The sequence below is a fragment of the Chiloscyllium plagiosum genome, unplaced genomic scaffold, assembly GCF_037043375.1.
Source record: "Chiloscyllium plagiosum isolate Xiang-an unplaced genomic scaffold, Cpla_swu_hap1 HiC_scaffold_6, whole genome shotgun sequence".
Taxonomy (NCBI): Eukaryota; Metazoa; Chordata; class Chondrichthyes; order Orectolobiformes; family Hemiscylliidae; genus Chiloscyllium; species Chiloscyllium plagiosum.
Genome location: NW_028270144.1, coordinates 99,917,845 through 99,939,074, shown reverse-complemented (window position 1 = coordinate 99,939,074; position 21,230 = coordinate 99,917,845). Strand labels below are relative to the sequence as shown.

At 56.6% G+C, this 21,230-nt stretch overlaps 2 protein-coding genes across 5 annotated transcripts in view; one reads left to right on the top strand and one right to left on the bottom strand.

Moving 5' to 3' along the window:
* The window catches only part of exosc8 (exosome component 8), a 41,996-nt gene extending 29,708 nt beyond the window's left edge, over positions 1 to 12,288 (bottom strand). The window contains exons 1-2 of one of the 3 annotated variants that reach the window (XM_087988290.1): positions 11,360 to 12,288; positions 9,760 to 9,886 (exon numbers count right to left, since the gene is read on the bottom strand). In XM_087988290.1, the coding sequence (XP_087844416.1) occupies positions 9,760 to 9,776 (17 nt within the window). In that variant the 5' untranslated portion in view covers positions 9,777 to 9,886; positions 11,360 to 12,288. Of the gene's footprint in view, positions 1 to 9,666; positions 9,697 to 9,759; positions 9,887 to 11,359 lie in introns of those variants that run through there. The other 2 variants (XM_087988291.1, XM_087988289.1) reach the window with 2 other exon arrangements.
* Positions 12,268 to 21,230, top strand: part of LOC122550810 (dolichyl-phosphate beta-glucosyltransferase) — a 40,778-nt gene continuing 31,815 nt past the window's right edge. For both annotated transcript variants that reach the window (XM_087988287.1, XM_087988288.1), the window contains exons 1-3: positions 12,268 to 12,425; positions 19,803 to 19,977; positions 20,899 to 20,945. In XM_087988287.1, the coding sequence (XP_087844413.1) occupies positions 12,360 to 12,425; positions 19,803 to 19,977; positions 20,899 to 20,945 (288 nt within the window). In that variant the 5' untranslated portion in view covers positions 12,268 to 12,359. The remainder of the gene's footprint in view (positions 12,426 to 19,802; positions 19,978 to 20,898; positions 20,946 to 21,230) is intronic.

The window sequence follows — 21,230 nt, the reverse complement described above, 5'->3', positions numbered from 1 at the left end:
TCTCTCCCCCCCTCCCCCCACCTCTCTCCCCCCTCCCCACTCCCTCACTCCCTCTCTCCCCCCACCTCTCTCCCCCCACCTCTCTCCCCCCTCTCCACCCCCACTCCCCTCTCTCCCCCCTCCCCACTCCCTCTCTCCCCCCCCACTCCCTCTCTCCCCCCTCCCCACCTCTCTCCCCCCTCCCCACCCCCCACCTCCTCTCTCCCCCCCCCACCCCCACTCCCCTCTCCCCCGCCCCACCCCCTCTCCCCCCCCCACCCCCTCTCCCCCCCCCCCACCCCCCTCTCCCACCCCCCCCACCCCCTCTCTCCCCCCCCCCACCCCCCACTCCCTCTTCCCCCCCCCCACCCCACTCCCTCTCTCCCCCCCCCACCCCCACTCCCTCTCTCCCCCCCCCCCACCCCCACCTCCCTCTCTCCCCCCACCCCACCCCCACTCCCCTCTCCCCCCCCCCACCCCCACTCCCTCTCCCCCCCCCCCCCACCCCACTCTCCCCTCCCCCCCCCCACCTCTCCCCCCTCCCCCACCCCCACTCTCCCCCCTCCCCACCCCCACTCTCCCCCCCTCCCCACCCCCACTCTCCCCCCTCCCCACCCCCACTCTCCCCCCTCCCCACCCCCACTCTCCCCCTCCCCACCCCAACCCCTCCCCTCCCCACCCCCACTCTCCCCCTCCCACCCCACTCTCCCCCTCCCCACCCCCAACCCCTCCCCACCCCCACCCCTCTCTCCCCCCTCCCCACCCCCACTCCCTCTCTCCCCCCTCCCCACCCCACTCCCTCTCTCCCCCCTCCACCCCACTCCCTCTCCCCCCTCCCCACCCCCACTCCCTCTCTCCCCCTCCCCACTCCCACTCCCTCTCTCCCCCCTCCCCACTCCCTCTCTCCCCCCTCCCCACTCCCTCTCTCCCCCCTCCCCACTCCCCCTCTCCCCCCTCCCCACCCCCTCTCTCCCCCTCCCCACTCCCCTCTCTCCCCCCCTCCCACTCCCTCTCTCCCCCCTCCCCACTCCCTCTCTCCCCCCTCCCCCACTCCCTCTCTCCCCCCTCCCCACTCCCTCTCCCCCTCCCCCTCCCCCCTCCCCCCTCCCCTCTCCCCCCTCCCCACTCCCCTCTCTCCCCCCCTCCCCACCCCCTCTCTCCCCCCTCCCCACCCCCTCTCTCCCCCCCTCCCCACCCCCTCTCTCCCCCCTCCCCACCCCCTCTCTCCCCCCTCCCCACCCCCTCTCTCCCCCCTCCCCACCCCCTCTCTCCCCCCTCCCCACCCCCTCTCTCCCCCCTCCCCACCCCCACTCTCCCCCCTCCCCACCCCACCTCTCCCCCTCCCCACCCCCAACCCTCCCCCCTCCCCACCCCACCTCCCCCCCTCCCCACCCCCCACTCTCCCCCCTCCCCACCCCCAACCCCTCCCCCCCCCCACCCCTCTCTCCCCCCTCCCCACCCCCACTCCCTCTCTCCCCCCTCCCCACCCCCACTCCCTCTCTCCCCCCTCCCCACCCCCACTCCCTCTCTCCCCCTCCCCCACTCCACTCCCTCCTCCCCCCTCCCCACTCCCCTCTCCCCCCTCCCCACTCCCCTCTCTCCCCCCTCCCCACTCCCCCTCTCCCCCCTCCCCACCCCCCCTCTCCCCCCTCCCCACCCCCTCTCTCCCCCCTCCCCACCCCCTCTCTCCCCCCTCCCCACTCCCCTCTCTCCCCCCTCCCCACTCCCACTCTCCCCCCTCCCCACTCCCTCTCTCCCCCCCTCCCCCTCTCCCCCCTCCCCACTCCCTCTCTCCCCCCTCCCCTCCCCCCTCCCCACTCCCACTCTCCCCCCTCCCCACCCCCACTCTCCCCCCTCCCCACCCCCACTCCCTCTCTCCCCCCCTCCCCACCCCCCACTCCCTCTCTCCCCCCTCCCCACCCCCACTCCCTCTCTCCCCCCTCCCCACTCCCCACTCCCTCTCTCCCCCCCTCCCAACTCCCTCTCTCCCCCCTCCCCACTCCCTCTCTCCCCCCTCCCCCACCCCCTCTCTCCCCCCTCCCCACCCCCCTCTCTCCCCCCTCCCCACTCCCTCTCTCCCCCCTCCCCACTCCCTCTCTCCCCCCTCCCCACTCCCTCTCTCCCCCCTCCCCCTCTCCCCCCTCCCACCCCTCCCTCTCTCCCCCTCTCCCCCCCTCCCCCACCCCCTCTCTCCCCCCTCCCCACCCCCCTCTCTCCCCCTCCCCACCCCCCCTCTCTCCCCCCTCCCCACCCCCTCTCTCCCCCCTCCCCACCCCCTCTCTCCCCCCTCCCCCACCCCCTCTCTCCCCCCTCCCCACCCCCTCTCTCCCCCCTCCCCACCCCCTCTCTCCCCCCTCCCCACCCCCTCTCTCCCCCTCCCCCACCCCCCTCCTCTCCCCCCCTCCCCACCCCCTCTCTCCCCCCTCCCCACCCCCTCTCCCTCCCCCCTCCCCACCCCCTCTCTCCCCCCTCCCCACCCCCTCTCTCCCCCCCTCCCACTCCCTCTCTCCCCCCCCCCCTCCCCCCCCCACTCCCCTCTCTCCCCCCCTCCCCACTCCCTCCTCTCCCCTCCCCACTCCCTCTCTCTCCCCCTCCCCACTCCCTCTCTCCCCCTCCCCACTCCCTCTCTCCCCCCTCCCCCACTCCCCTCTCCCCCCCTCCCCACTCCCTCTCTCCCCCTCCCCACTCCCTCTCTCCCCCCTCCCCACCCCCTCTCTCCCCCCTCCCCACTCCCTCTCTCCCCCCTCCCCCACTCCCTCTCTCCCCCCCTCCCCACTCCCTCTCTCCCCCCTCCCCCTCTCCCCCCTCCCCACTCCCTCTCTCCCCCCTCCCCTCTCCCCCCCTCCCCCACTCCCTCTCTCCCCCCTCCCCCCCTCCCCACCCCCTCTCTCCCCCCTCCCCACCCCCCTCTCTCCCCCCTCCCCACCCCCTCTCTCCCCCCTCCCCACCCCCTCTCTCCCCCCCTCCCCACCCCCTCTCTCCCCCCCTCCCCACCCCCTCTCTCCCCCTCCCCCACCCCCTCTCTCCCCCCTCCCCACCCCCTCTCTCCCCCCTCCCACCTCCCTCTCTCCCCCCCTCCCACTCCCTCTCTCCCCCCTCCCACTCCCTCTCTCCCCCCTCCCCACTCCCCTCTCCTCCCCCCTCCCCACTCCCTCTCTCCCCTCCCCACTCCCTCTCTCCCCCTCCCCACTCCCTCTCTCCCCCTCCCCACTCCCTCTCTCCCCCCTCCCCACTCCCTCTCTCCCCCCTCCCCACTCCCTCTCTCCCCCCTCCCCCACTCCCTCTCTCCCCCTCCCCACTCCCTCTCTCCCCCCTCCCCACTCCCTCTCTCCCCCCCTCCCCACTCCCCTCTCTCCCCCCTCCCCACTCCCCTCTCTCCCCCTCCCCCTCTCCCCCCCTCCCCCACCCCCACTCCCCACCCCCTCTTTCCCCCCTCCCCACTCCCTCTCTCCCCCCTCCCCACCCCCCACTCCCACTCCCCCCCCTCCCCACCCCCACTCCCCACTCCCCGCCCCTCCCCACCCCCACTCCCACTCCCTCTCTCCCTCTCCCCCCACCCACTCCCACTCCCCCCTCTCCCCCCACCCACTCCCACTCTCTCCACCCCACTCCCACTCTCTCCACCCACTCCCACTCCCTCTCTCTCCCTCTCTCCCCACCCACTCCCACTCCCTCTCTCCCCCCTCCCACTCCCTCTCTCCCCCCTCCCCACTCCCTCTCTCCCCCCTCCCACTCCCTCTCTCCCCCCTCCCACTCCCCTCTCTCCCCCCTCCCACTCCCCTCTCTCCCCCCTCCACTCCCTCTCTCCCCCCTCCCACTCCCTCTCTCCCCCCTCCCCACTCCCCTCTCTCCCCCTCCCCACTCCCTCTCTCCCCCTCCCCACTCCCTCTCTCCCCCTCCCCCACTCCCCTCTCTCCCCCTCCCCACTCCCTCTCTCCCCCTCCCCACTCCCTCTCTCCCCCTCCCCACTCCCTCTCTCCCCCTCCCCACTCCCTCTCTCCCCCCTCCCCACTCCCTCTCTCCCCCCTCCCCACTCCCTCTCTCCCCCCTCCCCACCCCCACTCCCTCTCTCCCCCCTCCCCACTCCCTCTCTCCCCCCTCCCCACCCCCACTCCCACTCCCCCCCCTCCCCACCCCCACTCCCACTCCCCCCCTCCCCACCTCCCCCACCCCCCACTCCCACTCCCCCCCTCCCCACCTCCCCACCCCCCACTCCCACTCCCTCTCTCCCTCTCCCCCTCCCACTCCCCCTCTCCCCCCACCCACTCCCACTCTCTCCACCCACTCCCACTCCCTCTCTCTCCCACTCTCTCCACCCACTCCCACTCCCTCCTCTCTCCCTCTCTCCCCCACCCACTCCCACTCCCTCTCTCTCCCTCTCTCCCCACCCACTCCCTCTCTCCCCACCCACTCCCCACTCCCTCTCTCCCCACCCACTCCCACTCCCTCTCTCCCCACCCACTCCCTCTCTCCCCACCCACTCCCTCTCTCCCCTCCCACTCCCTCTCTCCCCTCCCACTCCCCCTCTCCCCCCCACCCACTCCCACTCCCTCTCTCCCCACCCACTCCCTCTCTCCCCACCCACTCCCTCTCTCCCCTCCCACTCCCTCTCTCCCCACCCACTCCCACTCCCTCTCTCCCCACCCACTCCCACTCCCTCTCTCCCCCACCCACTCCCTCTCTCCCCTCCCACTCCCTCTCTCCCCCACCCACTCCCACTCCCTCTCTCCCCACCCACTCCCTCTCTCCCCCTCCCCACTCCCTCTCTCCCCCTCCCCACTCCCTCTCTCCCCCTCCCACTCCCCTCTCTCCCCCTCCCCCACTCCCTCTCTCCCCCTCCCCACTCCCTCTCTCCCCCTCCCCACTCCCTCTCTCCCCCCCTCCCCCACTCCCTCTCTCCCCCCTCCCCACCCCCACTCCCTCTCTCCCCCCTCCCCACTCCCTCTCTCCCCCCCTCCCCACCCCCACTCCCACTCCCCCCCCTCCCCACCCCCACTCCCACTCCCCCCCCCCTCCCCCACCATCACCCACCCCCCACTCCCCACTCCCCCCCTCCCCACCTCCCCACCCCCACTCCCACTCCCCTCTCCCTCTCCCCCTCCCACTCCCCCTCTCCCCCCACCCACTCCCACTCTCTCCACCCACTCCCACTCCCTCTCTCTCCCACTCTCTCCACCCACTCCCACTCCCTCTCTCTCCCCTCTCTCCCCCACCCACTCCCACCTCCCTCTCTCTCCCTCTCTCCCCACCCACTCCCTCTCTCCCCCACCCACTCCCACTCCCTCTCTCCCCACCCACTCCCACTCCCCTCTCTCCCCACCCACTCCCTCTCTCCCCACCCACTCCCTCTCTCCCCCTCCCACTCCCTCTCTCCCCTCCCACTCCCCCTCTCCCCCCACCCACTCCCCACTCCCTCTCTCCCCACCCACTCCCTCTCCCCCCACCCACTCCCTCTCTCCCCCTCCCACTCCCTCTCTCCCCACCCACTCCCACTCCCTCTCTCCCCACCCACTCCCACTCCCTCTCTCCCCACCCACTCCCTCTCTCCCCCTCCCACTCCCTCTCTCCCCCACCCACTCCCACTCCCTCTCTCCCCACCCACTCCCACTCCCTCTCTCCCACCCACTCCCACTCCCTCTCTCCCCACCCACTCCCCACTCCTCTCTCCCCACCCACTCCCACTCCCTCTCTCCCCCACCCACTCCCACTCCCTCTCTCCCCACCCACTCCCACTCCCTCTCTCCCCACCCACTCCCACTCCCTCTCTCCCCACCCCACTCCCTCTCTCCCCACCCACTCCCACTCCCTCTCTCCCCACCCACTCCCCTCTCTCCCCACCCACTCCCTCTCTCCCCACCCACTCCCTCTCTCCCCACCCACTCCCCTCTCTCCCCACCCACTCCCACTCCCTCTCTCCCCACCCACTCCCTCTCTCCCCACCCTCTCCCTCTCTCCCCACCCACTCCCCTCTCTCCCCACCCACTCCCTCTCTCCCTCTCTCCCCACCCCACTCCCTCTCCTCCCCACCCACTCCCTCTCTCCCTCTCTCCCCACCCACTCCCTCTCTCCCCACCCACTCCCTCTCTCCCTCTCTCCCCACCCACTCCCTCTCTCCCTCTCTCCCCACCCCCACCCACTCCCTCTCTCCCTCTCTCCCCACCCACTCCCTCTCTCCCTCTCTCCCCACCCACTCCCACTCCCTCACTCCCTCTCTCCCCACCCACTCCCACTCCCCTCACTCCCTCTCTCCCCACCCACTCCCTCTCTCCCCACCCACTCCCACTCCCCTCTCTCCCCACCCACTCCCTCTCTCCCCACCCACTCCCTCTCTCCCTCTCTCCCCACCCACTCCCTCTCTCCCCACCCCCCACCCACTCCCTCTCTCCCTCTCTCCCCACCCCCACCCACTCCCTCTCTCCCTCTCTCCCCACCCACTCCCTCTCTCCCTCTCTCCCCCACCCACTCCCTCTCTCCCTCTCTCCCCCACCCACTCCCTCTCTCCCTCTCTCCCCACCCACTCCCTCTCTCCCTCTCTCCCCACCCACTCCCTCTCTCCCTCTCTCCCCACCCACTCCCACTCCCTCACTCCCTCTCTCCCCACCCACTCCCACTCCCTCACTCCCTCTCTCCCCACCCACTCCCACTCCCTCACTCCCTCTCTCCCCACCCACCCCACTCCCTCTCTCCCCACCCCCCACTCCCTCTCTCCCCACCCCCCACTCCCTCTCCCCCTCCCCACTCCCCTCTCCCCCCTCCCCACTCCCTCTCTCCCCCCTCCCCACTCCCTCTCTCCCCCCTCCCCACTCCCTCTCCCTCCCCCACTCCCCCCCCCCCCACCCCCACTCCCCACCCCCTCTTTCCCCCCCTCCCCACTCCCTCTCTCCCCCCTCCCCACCCCCACTCCCCACTCCCCCCCCTCCCCACCCCCACACTCCCACTCCCCCCCCCTCCCCACCCCCACTCCCACTCCCCCCTCTCCCTCTCCCCCCCACCCACTCCCACTCCCCCTCTCCCTCTCCCCCCACCCACTTCCACTCCCCCCTCTCCCTCTCCCCCCCACCCACTCCCACTCCCCCCTCTCCCCACCACCCACTCCCACTCTCTCCACCCACTCCCACTCCCTCTCTCTCCCTCTCTCCCCACCCACTCCCACTCCCTCTCTCCCCCCTCCCACTCCCTCTCTCCCCCCTCCCACTCCCTCTCCCCCCTCCCACTCCCTCTCTCCCCCCTCCCACTCCCCTCTCTCCCCCCTCCCCACTCCCTCTCTCCCCCTCCCCACTCCCTCTCTCCCCCCTCCCCACTCCCTCTCTCCCCCTCCCCACTCCCTCTCTCCCCCTCCCCACTCCCTCTCTCCCCCTCCCCACTCCCCTCTCTCCCCCTCCCCACTCCCTCTCTCCCCCCTCCCCACCCCCACTCCCTCTCTCCCCCCTCCCCACTCCCTCTCTCCCCCCTCCCCACCCCCACTCCCCACTCCCCCCCCTCCCCACCCCCACTCCCACTCCCCCCCTCCCCACCCCCCACTCCCACTCCCTCTCTCCCCACCCCACTCCCACTCCCCCCTCTCCCCCCACCCACTCCCACTCTCTCCACCCACTCCCACTCCCTCTCTCTCCCACTCTCTCCACCCACTCCCACTCCCTCTCTCTCCCTCCTCCCACCCACTCCCACTCCCTCTCTCTCCCTCTCTCCCCACCCACTCCCTCTCTCCCCACCCACTCCCACTCCCTCTCTCCCCTCCCACTCCCTCTCTCCCCACCCACTCCCACTCCCTCTCTCCCCACCCACTCCCACTCCCCTCTCTCCCCACCCACTCCCTCTCTCCCCACCCACTCCCTCTCTCCCCACCCACTCCCTCTCTCCCCACCCACTCCCTCTCTCCCCTCCCACTCCCCCTCTCCCCCCACCCACTCCCACTCCCTCTCTCCCCTCCCACTCCCTCTCTCCCCTCCCACTCCCTCTCTCCCCACCCACTCCCTCTCTCCCCACCCACTCCCCACTCCCTCTCTCCCCACCCACTCCCACTCCCTCTCTCCCCACCCACTCCCACTCCCTCTCTCCCCACCCACTCCCACTCCCTCTCTCCCCACCCACTCCCACTCCCTCTCTCCCCTCCCACTCCCTCTCTCCCCACCCACTCCCACTCCCTCTCTCCCCACCCACTCCCACTCCCTCTCTCCCCACCCACTCCCACTCCCTCTCTCCCCACCCACTCCCTCTCTCCCCACCCACTCCCTCTCTCCCCACCCACTCCCTCTCTCCCCACCCACTCCCTCTCTCCCCACCCACTCCCACTCCCTCTCTCCCCACCCACTCCCACTCCCTCTCTCCCCACCCACTCCCTCTCTCCCCACCCACTCCCTCTCTCCCCACCCACTCCCTCTCTCCCCACCCACTCCCTCTCTCCCCACCCACTCCCTCTCTCCCCACCCACTCCCACTCCCTCTCTCCCCACCCACTCCCTCTCTCCCCACCCACTCCCTCTCTCCCCACCCACTCCCTCTCTCCCCACCCACTCCCTCTCCCTCTCTCCCCACCCACTCCCTCTCTCCCCACCCACTCCCTCTCTCCCTCTCTCCCCACCCACTCCCTCTCTCCCCCACCCACTCCCTCTCTCCCCACCCACTCCCTCTCTCCCCACCCACTCCCTCTCTCCCCACCCACTCCCTCTCTCCCTCTCTCCCCACCCCCTCCCTCTCTCCCTCTCTCCCCACCCCCACCCACTCCCTCTCTCCCTCTCTCCCCACCCACTCCCTCTCTCCCTCTCTCCCCACCCACTCCCACTCCCTCACTCCCTCTCTCCCCACCCACTCCCACTCCCTCACTCCCTCTCTCCCCACCCACTCCCTCTCTCCCCACCCACTCCCACTCCCTCTCTCCCCACCCACTCCCTCTCTCCCTCTCTCCCCCACCCACTCCCTCTCTCCCTCTCTCCCCACCCCCACCCACTCCCTCTCTCCCTCTCTCCCCACCCACTCCCTCTCTCCCTCTCTCCCCACCCACTCCCTCACTCCCTCTCTCCCCACCCACTCCCACTCCCTCACTCCCTCTCTCCCCACCCACTCCCACTCCCTCTCTCCCCACCCACTCCCACTCCCTCTCTCCCCACCTCCCACTCCCTCTCTCCCCACCTCCCACTCCCTCTCTCCCCACCCCCCACTCCCTCACTCCCTCTCTCCCCCCCTCCCCCACTCCCTCTCTCCCCCCTCCCCCACTCCCTCTCTCCCCCCTCCCCACCCCCACCCCCACTCCCTCCCCCCTCCCCACTCCCTCCCCCCTCCCACCCCCACTCCCTCCCCCCTCCCCACTCCCTCCCCCCTCCCCACCCCCACTCCCTCCCCCCTCCCCACCCCCACTCCCTCCCCCCTCCCACTCCCCTCCCACTCCCACTCCCCTCCCACTCCCACTCCCCTCCCACTCCCACTCCCTCCCCCCTCCCACTCCCACTCCCTCCCCCCTCCCACTCCCTCTCTCCCCCCACTCCCTCTCTCCCCCCTCCCCCACCCCCACTCCCTCTCTCCCCCCTCCCCACCCCCACTCCCTCTCTCCCCCCTCCCCACCCCCACTCCCTCTCTCCCCCCTCCCCACCCCCACTCCCTCTCTCCCCCCTCCCCACCCCCACTCCCTCTCTCCCTCTCTCCCTCTCTCCCCCACTCCCTCTCTCCCCCACTCCCTCTGCCTCTGACACACTTGAATCCAGCCGCCATCCTTCTCCTTCTTTCTGAACCATGTGAACCTGCGATATAGATTTCGCAGATTCCTCAAAGAGACCAGAATATTTACGAGCTTTCTTCCTTCATTGAATTGCGCTGATTTTGTTTTCTCCTTCTTGTCCTGCAATCCCCGCGTTGTCGACGACCAGGCCGCGTGGTAAGCTTTATTTTATTTTTATTTTGCAGTGTTGAATGTGCTGAAGGGAAATGGCAACCATGTGACTGGTTAGTCCAGGCACGATGATTGACAACTGCAGTCTGCAGCCTCCGGAAGCAACATTTTTGCAACTCCTTTTAACCACGCTGCATATATATTATTGTATTTATTCAAAATACTGCACATCTAATATGATTAAATTAAACACTGTATTCTTCCTAAAGTTTATGGTGAGAAAAGGTCAGTTTTTAACACCATAGGAGCAGAAAATAAGCCATTTGCCCCATCGAGTTTGTATCCTAACTAAATCACAACTAAATAACACCATAATATTTAAAGAATTGGATGTATGACAACTTATGAAGAATTTTTCCAACTGTAGTCCTTAATTGCACTGAAATGGCAACAAATAATGCTGATAACAATAGATTATCTGTCACTAAACTAAATAGAGCACTTTTAAAAAAGATGTCAGGACAAGATAACATTACAGCATTTGACTGTTGTAAACAGAACATAATGCACCAAACTATTGAGATCATAACTAGCACAAATCATCTCAGTCCCAAGATATCTCTGCAGGAGTTCTTCAGGATGGTGTCCTAGGCCCAACTACCTTTAGCTGCTTTGTCAAATACCTTTCCTCCCATCTCTGGTCAAAGTGGAGTTGCCCCTGATGATTGCATGATCTTCATTTGTGAGAATCAGACATGAATTCAACTGAACTAGGTTTATTGTCACATATACTCACATGATTACAGTGAAAAGTTTACAAGTCATCACTTACAGCACTATCTTAGGTACAAAGGTACCTAGGTACAGATTCTTAGGTACAAACCAGACAAATAAGGAAAACAATGGTAAAGAGTTAATATTGCAGTCCTTCTTACTAAAAGTGGAAAAACAAAGAAAACACAGTTAACAGTTCAACAGCACAGTTCTTAAGTGCCTGGTCATGCTGGATTTGCACTCCTCACAAAGGCTCAACATCCCCCCTCACCCCATTGCCACCCTGGACTCATGAATCCCACTCTTCCCACTGGCCACCCCGGATAGCCTGCTCCCGCTCTCACCGCCAGCCACCTCAAGCTGCCTGCTCCCACTATATCCACACACATGACCTGGACAACATTCTAGCTTAGGCTTCATCCTTCTCTGAGGTGGATGTTGCAGGTACTTTTGATGGAACTTTCGTGAATTGTCGCAGTGCATCATGTAAACGCTACTGCCACTGTGTGACAGTGATGGAAGACTTGTCTGTTTAAAGCAATGAACAAGTGAAAAATGTGTAAAGCAATACCATTCCACATATCTAACAAACATTCCACATATCTAACTCTGATAGAGGGAAAAATGTATTGTCATTGCATTGTTGTTTGAAGTGCTAACCAAATGTGCTGGTGTTGCTTTTATTGAATCCCCCAAAATTATTTGGACGTATTGACCAGAAACTGAACTCTATATATTTTGCTACAAGAGCAGATCAGAAACTTGGAATTCTGCAATAACTTACTTGCTAAATCCTCAAGGCCAGTCCACCATCTGCTGAGCTCAGGTCAAGAGGATGAAGGAATATTCTCAATGTTTCCTTCACTGTTGCTGGCAATTCGTGTGATGAAGGGCTTATGCCTGAAATGTCGATTCTCCTGCTCCTCGGATGCCGCCTGACCTTCTGTGCTTTTCCAGCACCACACTCTCGATTCTGATACCGTTGTGACCCATATAAGCATCTCTTCAAATATTGTCTCCAGTATGGGGGAATCAGAGTTGTCTAGATCTTAAAACATGGCAAGCGGATTTAATAGTATGCAAAAAGGAAGAAAGTTGCTACAATAAATAATAGCTGTTGGTCCCTCATACCAGAGGAGGAAGAATTATCATGAGAATGAGGAAATGGCAAAGAAAAACATTGTGCCTCAGTTTTCACTCTGGAAGACACAAGTTACAAGTCTGAAATAGAGTTGATGCTGCCTTGGAGACTCTTGGTCACCTGCAGAAACTTATTCAACACTCCAGTCGCACTATTTGTATGATCTCTGCCCTTGATCTCTCTGGCTGTAAGTTCTGTGCGCTTCTTTCTCACTGCACCTGACGAAGGAGCAGCGCTTAGAAATTTCTTCGTGATTTCAAATACACCTGTTGGACTATAACCTGTGTGATTTCTGCCCTTGGAGGATACGGGGAGCCGGGGGAAAGTGAAGCCCAAGATCAGCATCGGTCACACCGACAGGCCGGACTGCACACAGATGCTCCTGCTCCTGCTCCGCTCACTCCCACGCCCTGAAAGTTGAACCACGTACTTGGCTGCAGCGACGGTAGGCGGGCGCCGAGGGGTGGCGCTGCAGGCAGAGGAGCCGCCGATGTTGCGGCTCAGGGGGAGCCTCTTGCTGCTTGCAGCACCCTCGTCGATTCCCCGGCCGGGTGCTCGCTTCCGCCTCGTTGTCCCGCCGTCATAGGCTCGCGCGGTTGTTAGGGAGGAGGGAGAAGCCGCTGGCGGTTGTCGACCCTGGGTAATGGAATTCGATCCCGGTGAAGTGCTGCTGGTGGTGGTCGCTATTGCCCTCACGGTCTTGCTCCTGGTGAGTCCGCTCGCTGTGACAGTCTCTCCCAGGGCAGCTTCCAGTCGACAGACAGCTCCAGGTTGGATCAGTGGTGCTCTTGGTGCTGGAAGAGCACAGCAGGTCAGGCAGCATCCGAGGAGCTTCAGCAAAATCGACGTTTCGGGCAAAAGCCCTTCATCAGGAATAAAGGCAGAGAGCCTGAAGCGTGGAGAGATAAGCTAGGGGAGGGTGGGGGTGGGGAGAGAGTGGCATAGAGTACAATAGGTGAGTGGGGGAGGAGATGAAGGTGATAGGTCAGGGAGGAGAGGATAGGTGGAAAAGGAGATAGGCAGGTTGGACAAATCCGGACAAGTCATGGGGACAGTGTTGAGCTGGAAGTTTAGAACTAGGGTGAGATGGGGGAAGGGGAAATGAGGAAACTGTTGAAGTCCACATTGATGCCCTGGGGTTGAAGTGTTCCGAGGCGGAAGATGAGGCGTTCTCCCTCCAGGCGTCTGGTGGTGAGGGAGCGGCGGTGAAGGAGGCCCAGGTCTTCCATGTCGTCAGCAGAGTGGGAGGAGGAGTTGAAATGTTGGGCCACAGGGCGGTGTGGTTGATTGGTGCGGGTGTCTCGGAGATGTTCCCTAAAGGGCTCTGCTAGGAGGCGTCCAGTCTCCCCAATGTAGAGGAGACCGCATCGGGAGCAATGGATACAATAAATGATATTAGTGGATGTGCAAGTAAAACTTTGGATATGGAAGGCTCCTTTAGGGCCTTGGATGGAGGTGTGGGCACAGGTTTTACAGTTCCTGCGGTGGCAGGGGAAAGTGCCAGGATGGGAGGGTGGGTCATAGGGGGGGCGTGGACCTGACCAGGTAGTCATGGAGGGAACAGTCTTTGCGGAAGGCGGAAAGGGGTGGGGAGGGAAATATATCCCTAGTGGTGGGGTCTTTTTGGAGGTGGCGGAAATGTCAGCGGATGATTTGGTTTATGCGGAGGTTTGTAGGGTGGAAGGTGAGCACCAGGGGCATTCTGTCCTTGTTACGGTTGGAGGGGTGGGGTCTGAGGGCGGAGGTGCGGGATGTGGACGAGATGCGTTGGAGGGCATCTTTAACCACGTGAGAAGGGAAATTGCGGTCTCTAAAGAAGGAGGCCATCTGGTGTGTTCTGTGGTGGAACTGGTCCTCCTGGGAGCAGATACGGCAGAGGCGGAGGAATTGGGAATACGGGATGGCATTTTTGCAAGAGATAGGGTGGGAAGAGGTGTAATCCAGGTAGCTGTGGGAGTTGGTGGGTTTGTAAAAAATGTTGGTGTCAAGTCGGTCGTCACTAATGGAGATGGAGAGGTCCAGGAAGGGGAGGGAGGTGTCAGAGATGGTCCAGGTAAATTTAAGATCAGGGTGGAATGTGTTGGTGAAGTTGATGAATTGCTCAACCTCCTCGCGGGAGCACGAGGTGGCACCAATGCAGTCATCAATGTAGCGGAGGAAGAGGTGGGGAGTGGTGCCGGTGTAATTACGTAAGATCAACTAGCCAACAAAGAGACAGGCATAGCTGGGGCCCATACGTGTGCCCATGGCTACCCCTTTGGTCTGGAGAAAGTGGGAGGATTCAAAGGAGAAATTAAGGGTGAGGACCAGTTTGGCCAAACAAATGAGAGTGTCGGTGGAAGGGTGCTGTTGGGGACGTCTGGAGAGGAAAAAAACGGAGGGCTTGGAGGCCCTGGTCATGGCGGATGGAGGTGTAGAGGGATTGGATATCCATCGTGGATACGGAAGTCTTGGAGGAGGTGGAGGGCCTGGGTGGTGTCTCAAACGTATGTGGGGAGTTCCTGGACTAGGGGGGATAGGACAGTGTTGAGGTAGGTAGAGATAAGTTCAGTGGGGCAGGAGCATGCTGAGACAATGGGTCGGCCAGGGTGGTCAGGCTTGTGGATCTTGGGAAGGAGGTAGAACCGGGCAGTGCAGGGTTCCTGGACTATGAGGTTGGAAGCTGTGGGTGAGAGATCTCCTGAGGTGATGAGGTTCTGTATGGTCTGGGAGATGATGGTTTGGTGATGGGGGTTGGGGTCATGGTCGAGTGGGCAGTAGGAAGAGGTGTCCTCGAGTTGGCGTTTGGCTTCAGCGGTGTAGAGGTCAGTGCGCCAGACTACCACTGCGCCCCCTTTATCCGCTGGCTTGATGGTGAGGTTGGGATTAGAGCAGAGGGATTGGAGGGCTGCGGGGATGGAATTAGTTTCAGTGAATTTAAGGAGCACTTAGAGGCAAGACAATATTACTGGGAGAGGTCTACAGGCCCTGTAACAGTAACCACAGCGTAGAGCAAAATATACAAACTAAATATTAGGTGTTTGCAACAAAGGTCCAACGATAATCTGTGTAGAAATTGGGGGAAAAAAAATCACAGTGGTGATAGCAAGCTGAATGAGGAGTTTCTAGAATGCTTTCGAGATTAGTTCTAGAACTTGTTGCTGCAGGAGTACACTATGTTATATTGGATTAGTTGTTGTGTAAGAGAATATCTGTTGTAGGAGCAGGACCACAACCTGGTTGAATTTGACATCCTGTTTGAAAGTGAGGGACTGGATCTAAGGTTCGTATTTTGAATTCGCGATCAACAATGTGACCATGAAATCAGAACTAGCTGAAAGGAACTGGGAGATGACACTCAGAAATTGGTCAATAGAAAAGGACTTAGCTGTACATCTCTATGACTTGCAGACATCTAAGGGCATATTTCCTAATACTCAGAATAAGTATATTCCTATCATAGTGTAAGATTCCAAGGGGAGGATCCATAGGACTGTCACGGAGGAAGCTTCAGGAGTTTGACCCAAGTGTTTTTATAAAGTCATAGAATTGTACAGCACAGAAGCAGACCCTTCAGTCCAACATGTCCATGCTGATGAGATATCCTAATCTAAGCTAGTCCCATTAGCCAACCTTAAACCCTTCGTATTCATGTACCCATCCAGATGTGTTTTAAATGTTGTAATTATATCCAACTCCACCACTTTCTCCAGCAGATCATTCAATACGTGCACCACCCTCTGTGTGAAAAGGTTGCCCCTCCAGGTCCCTTTTAAATCTTTCCTCACATTAAACCTATACCCTCCAGTTTTGGATTCCCCTATCCTACGAACATGCCTTGGATATTTACTGTTCCTATGCCCCATGATTTGTAAGTCTCTATAAGGTCAACCCCTCAGCCTCAGCTCCATGGAAAAATGTACAACCTCGGGAGAACAAGATGGACTAACTCAGATCATTGCTCAGCTTTCAGCGGGAACTGCGGGACTACTGCGCACTCTGCTTCACAGAAGCCTGGCTCAACATATTCATTTGTGACTGCGCACTTTAGGCTGATGGTTTTTCTATCCATTGTACGGACTGTATAGCATCCTCAGGTAAGACAAAAGGTGGAGGGGTTTACTTTTTAATCAACAACTTTTGGTGCAAAGACATTGCAACCCTGGGCAGCCACTGCTCCCCAAACCTTGAATTCCTCACCATCAAATGCCGCCCCTTGTATCTACCACGGGAAGTTACCGCAATTATGTAAGCTGCTGTGTACATACTGCCACAAGCAAAAGGTTGAGGAAACTCTGGATATGCTATACTCCACCACTAACACCCTGGAGGCGGAACACCCCGAGTCCCTGTTTATTGTAACTGGCAACTTCAATCAAGCCAATCTAAGGAAGGTGTTGCCCAAGTACCACCAGAACATTACTTGCCTCACCAGTGGCCTGAGCGTTTTAAACCACTACTACACCACTATGAAAGATGCCTACCGCTGCATCCCCCGCCCTCATTTTGGGAACTCCGACCACAATGCCGTGTTTCTTCTACTGGCTTACAGGCAAAAGCACAAGTAGGAGACCTTCTTGCGGATGCAGGTCCAATGCTGGTCGGAGGAGGCAGAGGATCAACTCCAGTGCTGTCTGGAAACAGCTGATTGGAATATGTTCAAACAGTGTGCAGGTACCTTGGATGAGTACACCACCACCATCACAGACTTTATCAGCAAGTGTGTGGAGGACTGCATACCAAGGAAGTCAATCGGGGTGTTCCCCAATAGGAAACCCTGGATAAATCAGGACATACAGAACCTGCTAAAAACCAGACATGAGGCCTTCAGATCAGGAGACCCACTCAAATAAAAGGAATTCAAGTATGACCTTCGCAGAGCCATTAAGACAGCCAAGGACTAAAACCAATCCAAACTAGAGGCCCACACAGACACCCAGCGACTAAGGAAAGGACTGAATGACACCACAGGTTGTAAAAAGTGACCGTGCAAGTTAACAGACGATGACACATCCCTCCCAGATTGTCTCAACGCCTTCTATGCTCGCTTTGAGCAGAATTTCGGCAGAGAGGTAACACCTATTCCGACAAGTCCTAACGAACCTATCCCAACAATCACTGCATCAGAGGTCAGATCAGTTTTCCTTCGTGTGAATCTAAGGAAAGTGATGGGACCAGTTGGAGTAGCAGGCCGTGCATTCTGAGCGTGTGCAGATCAACTGGCAGAGGTCTTCTCTGACATCTTCAACCTCTCCCTTCAGCAGGCTACTGTCACTGCCTGTTTCAAGAGGGCCAACATTATCCCTGTGCCTAAGAAGGCTCATGCAGCATGTCTCAATGACTACTGTTCAGTGGCCCTAACTTTGGTGGTCATGAAGTGCTTTGAAAGGCTGATCATGGCATTAATCAACTCCAGCCTCCCCACTACTCTTGACCCACTCCAATTTGCTTATTGGACCAACAGATCCATGTCAGATGCCATATCACTTGCATTTCACTCCTCCCTAGAACATCTTGACACCATGAACAGCTCTGTTACAAATCCTACTCATTGACTACAGTTCAGCCTTCAACACTATTATCCCCTCGACTGATTACTAAACTTAGTGATCTCTGACTAAGCCCCATTCTCTGCCACTGTATCCTCAGTTTCCTGACTCACAGGACACAATCAGTGAAGATTGGGGGACAACAGTTCATCCTCACTAACACTCAACACTGAAGCTTCCCAGGGGTGCGTAGTCAGCCCCCTACTGTACTCACTGTATACCATGACTGCGTCGCCAAATACCAGACTAATGCCATTTACTAGTTCGCTGATGACACCACCATAGTCATGGTGGTGATTTCACCTTCAGTTGCTGTAAGCTGTAACACACAGGACTTCTATCAAACACTGTTAAACTGAAACTTTCTGCATCAAATGAATATATTGTCACTATTTTTCTTCTTACAGTACGGCATGGTGTCGACCAAGATGCCATTCTACACTAATCTAGTCTGCCTGCACATAGGCCATATCCCTCTATTCCTTGCTTGTTCATGTGTCCGTCTAATGCCTCTTATGTTGTGTTGTATTTGCTTCTAACACCTACCCAGCAGTGCGTTCCAGGCACCTACCACCTCCTTCATCGCACATCTCCTTTTAAATGTTTCTCCTCTTGCCTTAAAGCTATGTATTCAACCTAGTATTTGACATTTCCACCCTGGGAAAAAAATTCAGATTATCCACTCTATTCCATGCCTGTAATAATTTGCATACCTCTATCAAGTACCCTCAGCCTTCAACGCTCTAATGTAAACAATCCAAGTTTTATTAACAAAACAGTAATAATTAACTCGCTTTAAATGCGGACTTTAATGGGTCTTTATGTTGCTTTATTGTGATTTATGTTATGGTGTTGCAAGGACCACCAAGGGAAACTCATTAAAGAGCGAGAAAATGTGGAGGCATTTCAGCAGAGTGACTGCAACTTGTGGGGTGTACAGGAAACCTGTGTCGTCTCTCTGCCTCATTTTTAAAACTGGGATAACTTGCCTCTTGTTCACTATTGTGCCTCATAGGATCCTTTCCTATGAGGTTATTGATTAATCTTGTTTCATTGCATATTAACAGGTCTAGAATAGCCTGCTACTGCTGAGCCCTAAAATGTGCTGCTGTGAGAACTTGTACAAATACACTCAATTCATTTTCTAGACTATCCTTGCCAACTTGATTCATCCCAATTTCCATTTCTATTAAAGTTGCTTGTTATTATGGTGGTACCTTTCCTACATGCTCCATTTGTTACTTCATATGTTCTCTGTTCTGTAGGGTAACTGCTGCTAAGAGGCTAAGAGTCTGCACTGTAACTTAAATAATAAAGAAATTTTTAGGAATAGGAGAAAGCAATGACAGTTGATAACTTTCCCTAATCACATTCTCTTCATCAATGGATAAAACAGCCTCACATAGATATCTGTTGCTTGCTTCAGTAACTTACTATCAAACTTAGAATTATACAACACAGATCATTTGATCCATCACACTGTGTTGGACTATTCTATTTCTAAAAAAAAAGGGGTTCTTTATGACCTGACCAACATTTATTCCTGTAAACTGGTAGTTTATGTCTAAGCATGTGTTATCTGCCATATTTCCCAATATAGCCGCTGTCTTTGGATTTCAAAATTAGTGAATTGGCTATGAAGTTTTTTGAAACATCCTGAAGTTATGAAAGGCTATGTATAGATAATCACTTTTTTTTAATGAAAAAGCTTTTCGTTTACCAATTTCTACCATAAAATTCCTGGATTTTCATTGGTGCATTATTAGTCTAACTCTTTCCAATTTTTTTTCAAACTACCCTTACAAAATAGAAGATCAATCAGTGTGCATGTATTATACCAATATTGATATCAATTGAAAAGCGATGTTGCTGATCACAGCTGTGTTCAGAACAAAATGGGTGCACTTCATTCAATTATCACAATATACCAGTTAACACATATTGCAAAATTTATCAACTGTCACATCTTTTCATGGCTCAACATTTGTGCTTTGTGATGTAATAGTGAGAAGACACTCTTTGAATCTCATTGAAAAGTCAATATTTTTGGTACACAATCAATCTAAAGTACTATAATATTTTAATGCTAAAAATGCCTGGCAGTATTTTATTATCGTGAAAATATTAATTCTGGAGCTTCTCTTGAGTGGAATCTGTAAATAATTCAGTATTTTGTTCAAATGTGTCTTGATAGCTTTTTTCATTTCTTTTTGAGATTTGGTGATGTTCAAAATATACACTGATTTCTCTTCAAATATGCCCTGATGTTAAAAGCATCTATTGTTCTGACCTTTTGATGAGAAAATAAAATCTCAAGGCTCACAAAGTATTGCAAGTCCCTATTGTTGACTTTGTTATTGTTAGCATCCCTTTTACTTGGTCCGAAATGAAATCAATCTCAGGATTGATCTGATTCTTGTAAATATGAAACCATCCTGCAGGAGTGAAAAAATATAATGAAAAAATGTCTAACAAACTGTTTATCTGAACTTGAAGACCCTCCATATCTATAATGTCACATTGTATATTTTATACTTGGTATTCTTGTCTTTTTGCAGCTGTTGTTCACCGCACACGTGACTGCTATTAAAATGCCAAACGTCAGTCTTGGAGAGACAGAAAAATTCTTTTTGAGTCCAAATTCTGGCAGGAAGGAGTTATTCCCAAGTATTCATGATCCTCCCACAAAAGAACTATCTGTCATTGTTCCATCTTATAATGAAGAAGAAAGGTGTAAGTTTTCTTGACAAGACCACAGTTATGTTGAGTTTAACTGGGCTTTCACTCCAATTTTCAGAAGATATAAGCTTCTGACTTCTACAAGTTTATATTTTCCTGAAGATAGAAATAATTTGATGTCAGCTATATCAGCGGAAAGCATTCTTGTCTTTTGTGTTGAAAATTGTAGATTCAAGATCCATTCCAGAGACTTGAGCACAAAGTCTCTACTGACATTTGAATGTTAAGAAATGTTGTTCTTTGTACTTTTCTGCAAAAAAAAACTCTGCTAAATAAAATTTAAAATATTTTAATGTGTGCTCCAGAACTAAAAGAACACTGGTCTTAATAGTGTCGAACCAAGTATTCATCAAAACAACTAAGATTCCTTGTTCTGTCTTTACTGCCATGTGATTTGCTTGGTTTTGTTTGTTTTAGGTTCATTCCTAGAATGTAGACCCCAATTTGACCAGATTTACTTTAATTTCAATCTTTTAAATTGCCATATTTGAACCAATAGTGTCAGGATATCCTTTGACTCAGAAAAAGCTTTTTTTTCCCAAGTGCTTTCCTCCTCATAGTTTGGTCTCTATTTTATGTCTTCTAGAACCATACTACTTGATGCCATTCAACTGGTCATGTGCTGCTTAAACAGATAATGATTTCCAGCACTTTTCTTCCTCCCTTCTGTCCCCCAAAATATTTTATTTTATTTTATTTTATTTTATTTTATTTTGTACTATCACAATATTTGAATTTACTGGGAAACTGCATTGATACTTTCCATTGGAAAGATGCTAGTATTTGGTTGCCATGTAATCAATGTAATTTAAGTTAGTGTCATATTCCACTATCCTTCGTATATCGATAATCATGTAAACAGTGGTCACCGTGTAAATGTTGCCATGTTCTCATTTTTGCTTTACTCCATTTCAGTACCTCTGATGATGGATGAGGCTTTAGAATATTTGGAACAAAGACAGGTACTGATAATTTTATTCTTTCAGACCAACTGTTATTTGTGAATTTGAATTATAGTGCAACATGAGAGTCCACTATCTTTCTTAGTTTTGTTTTCTCTTTAGAATAGCAGAATATGTTAAATGTTACTATTTATTTTGGGAAAATATATCATTTTTAAACAATAACTTGATGAGAATTCTTTGCAGGAAATTGTGCTTTGCTGTGGAAAGTTATGAAACTTTTATCTTCAAATCCCTGTTTTGACCACAAAAAAGGTTTGCATTACTTTATGAATGTTTTACATT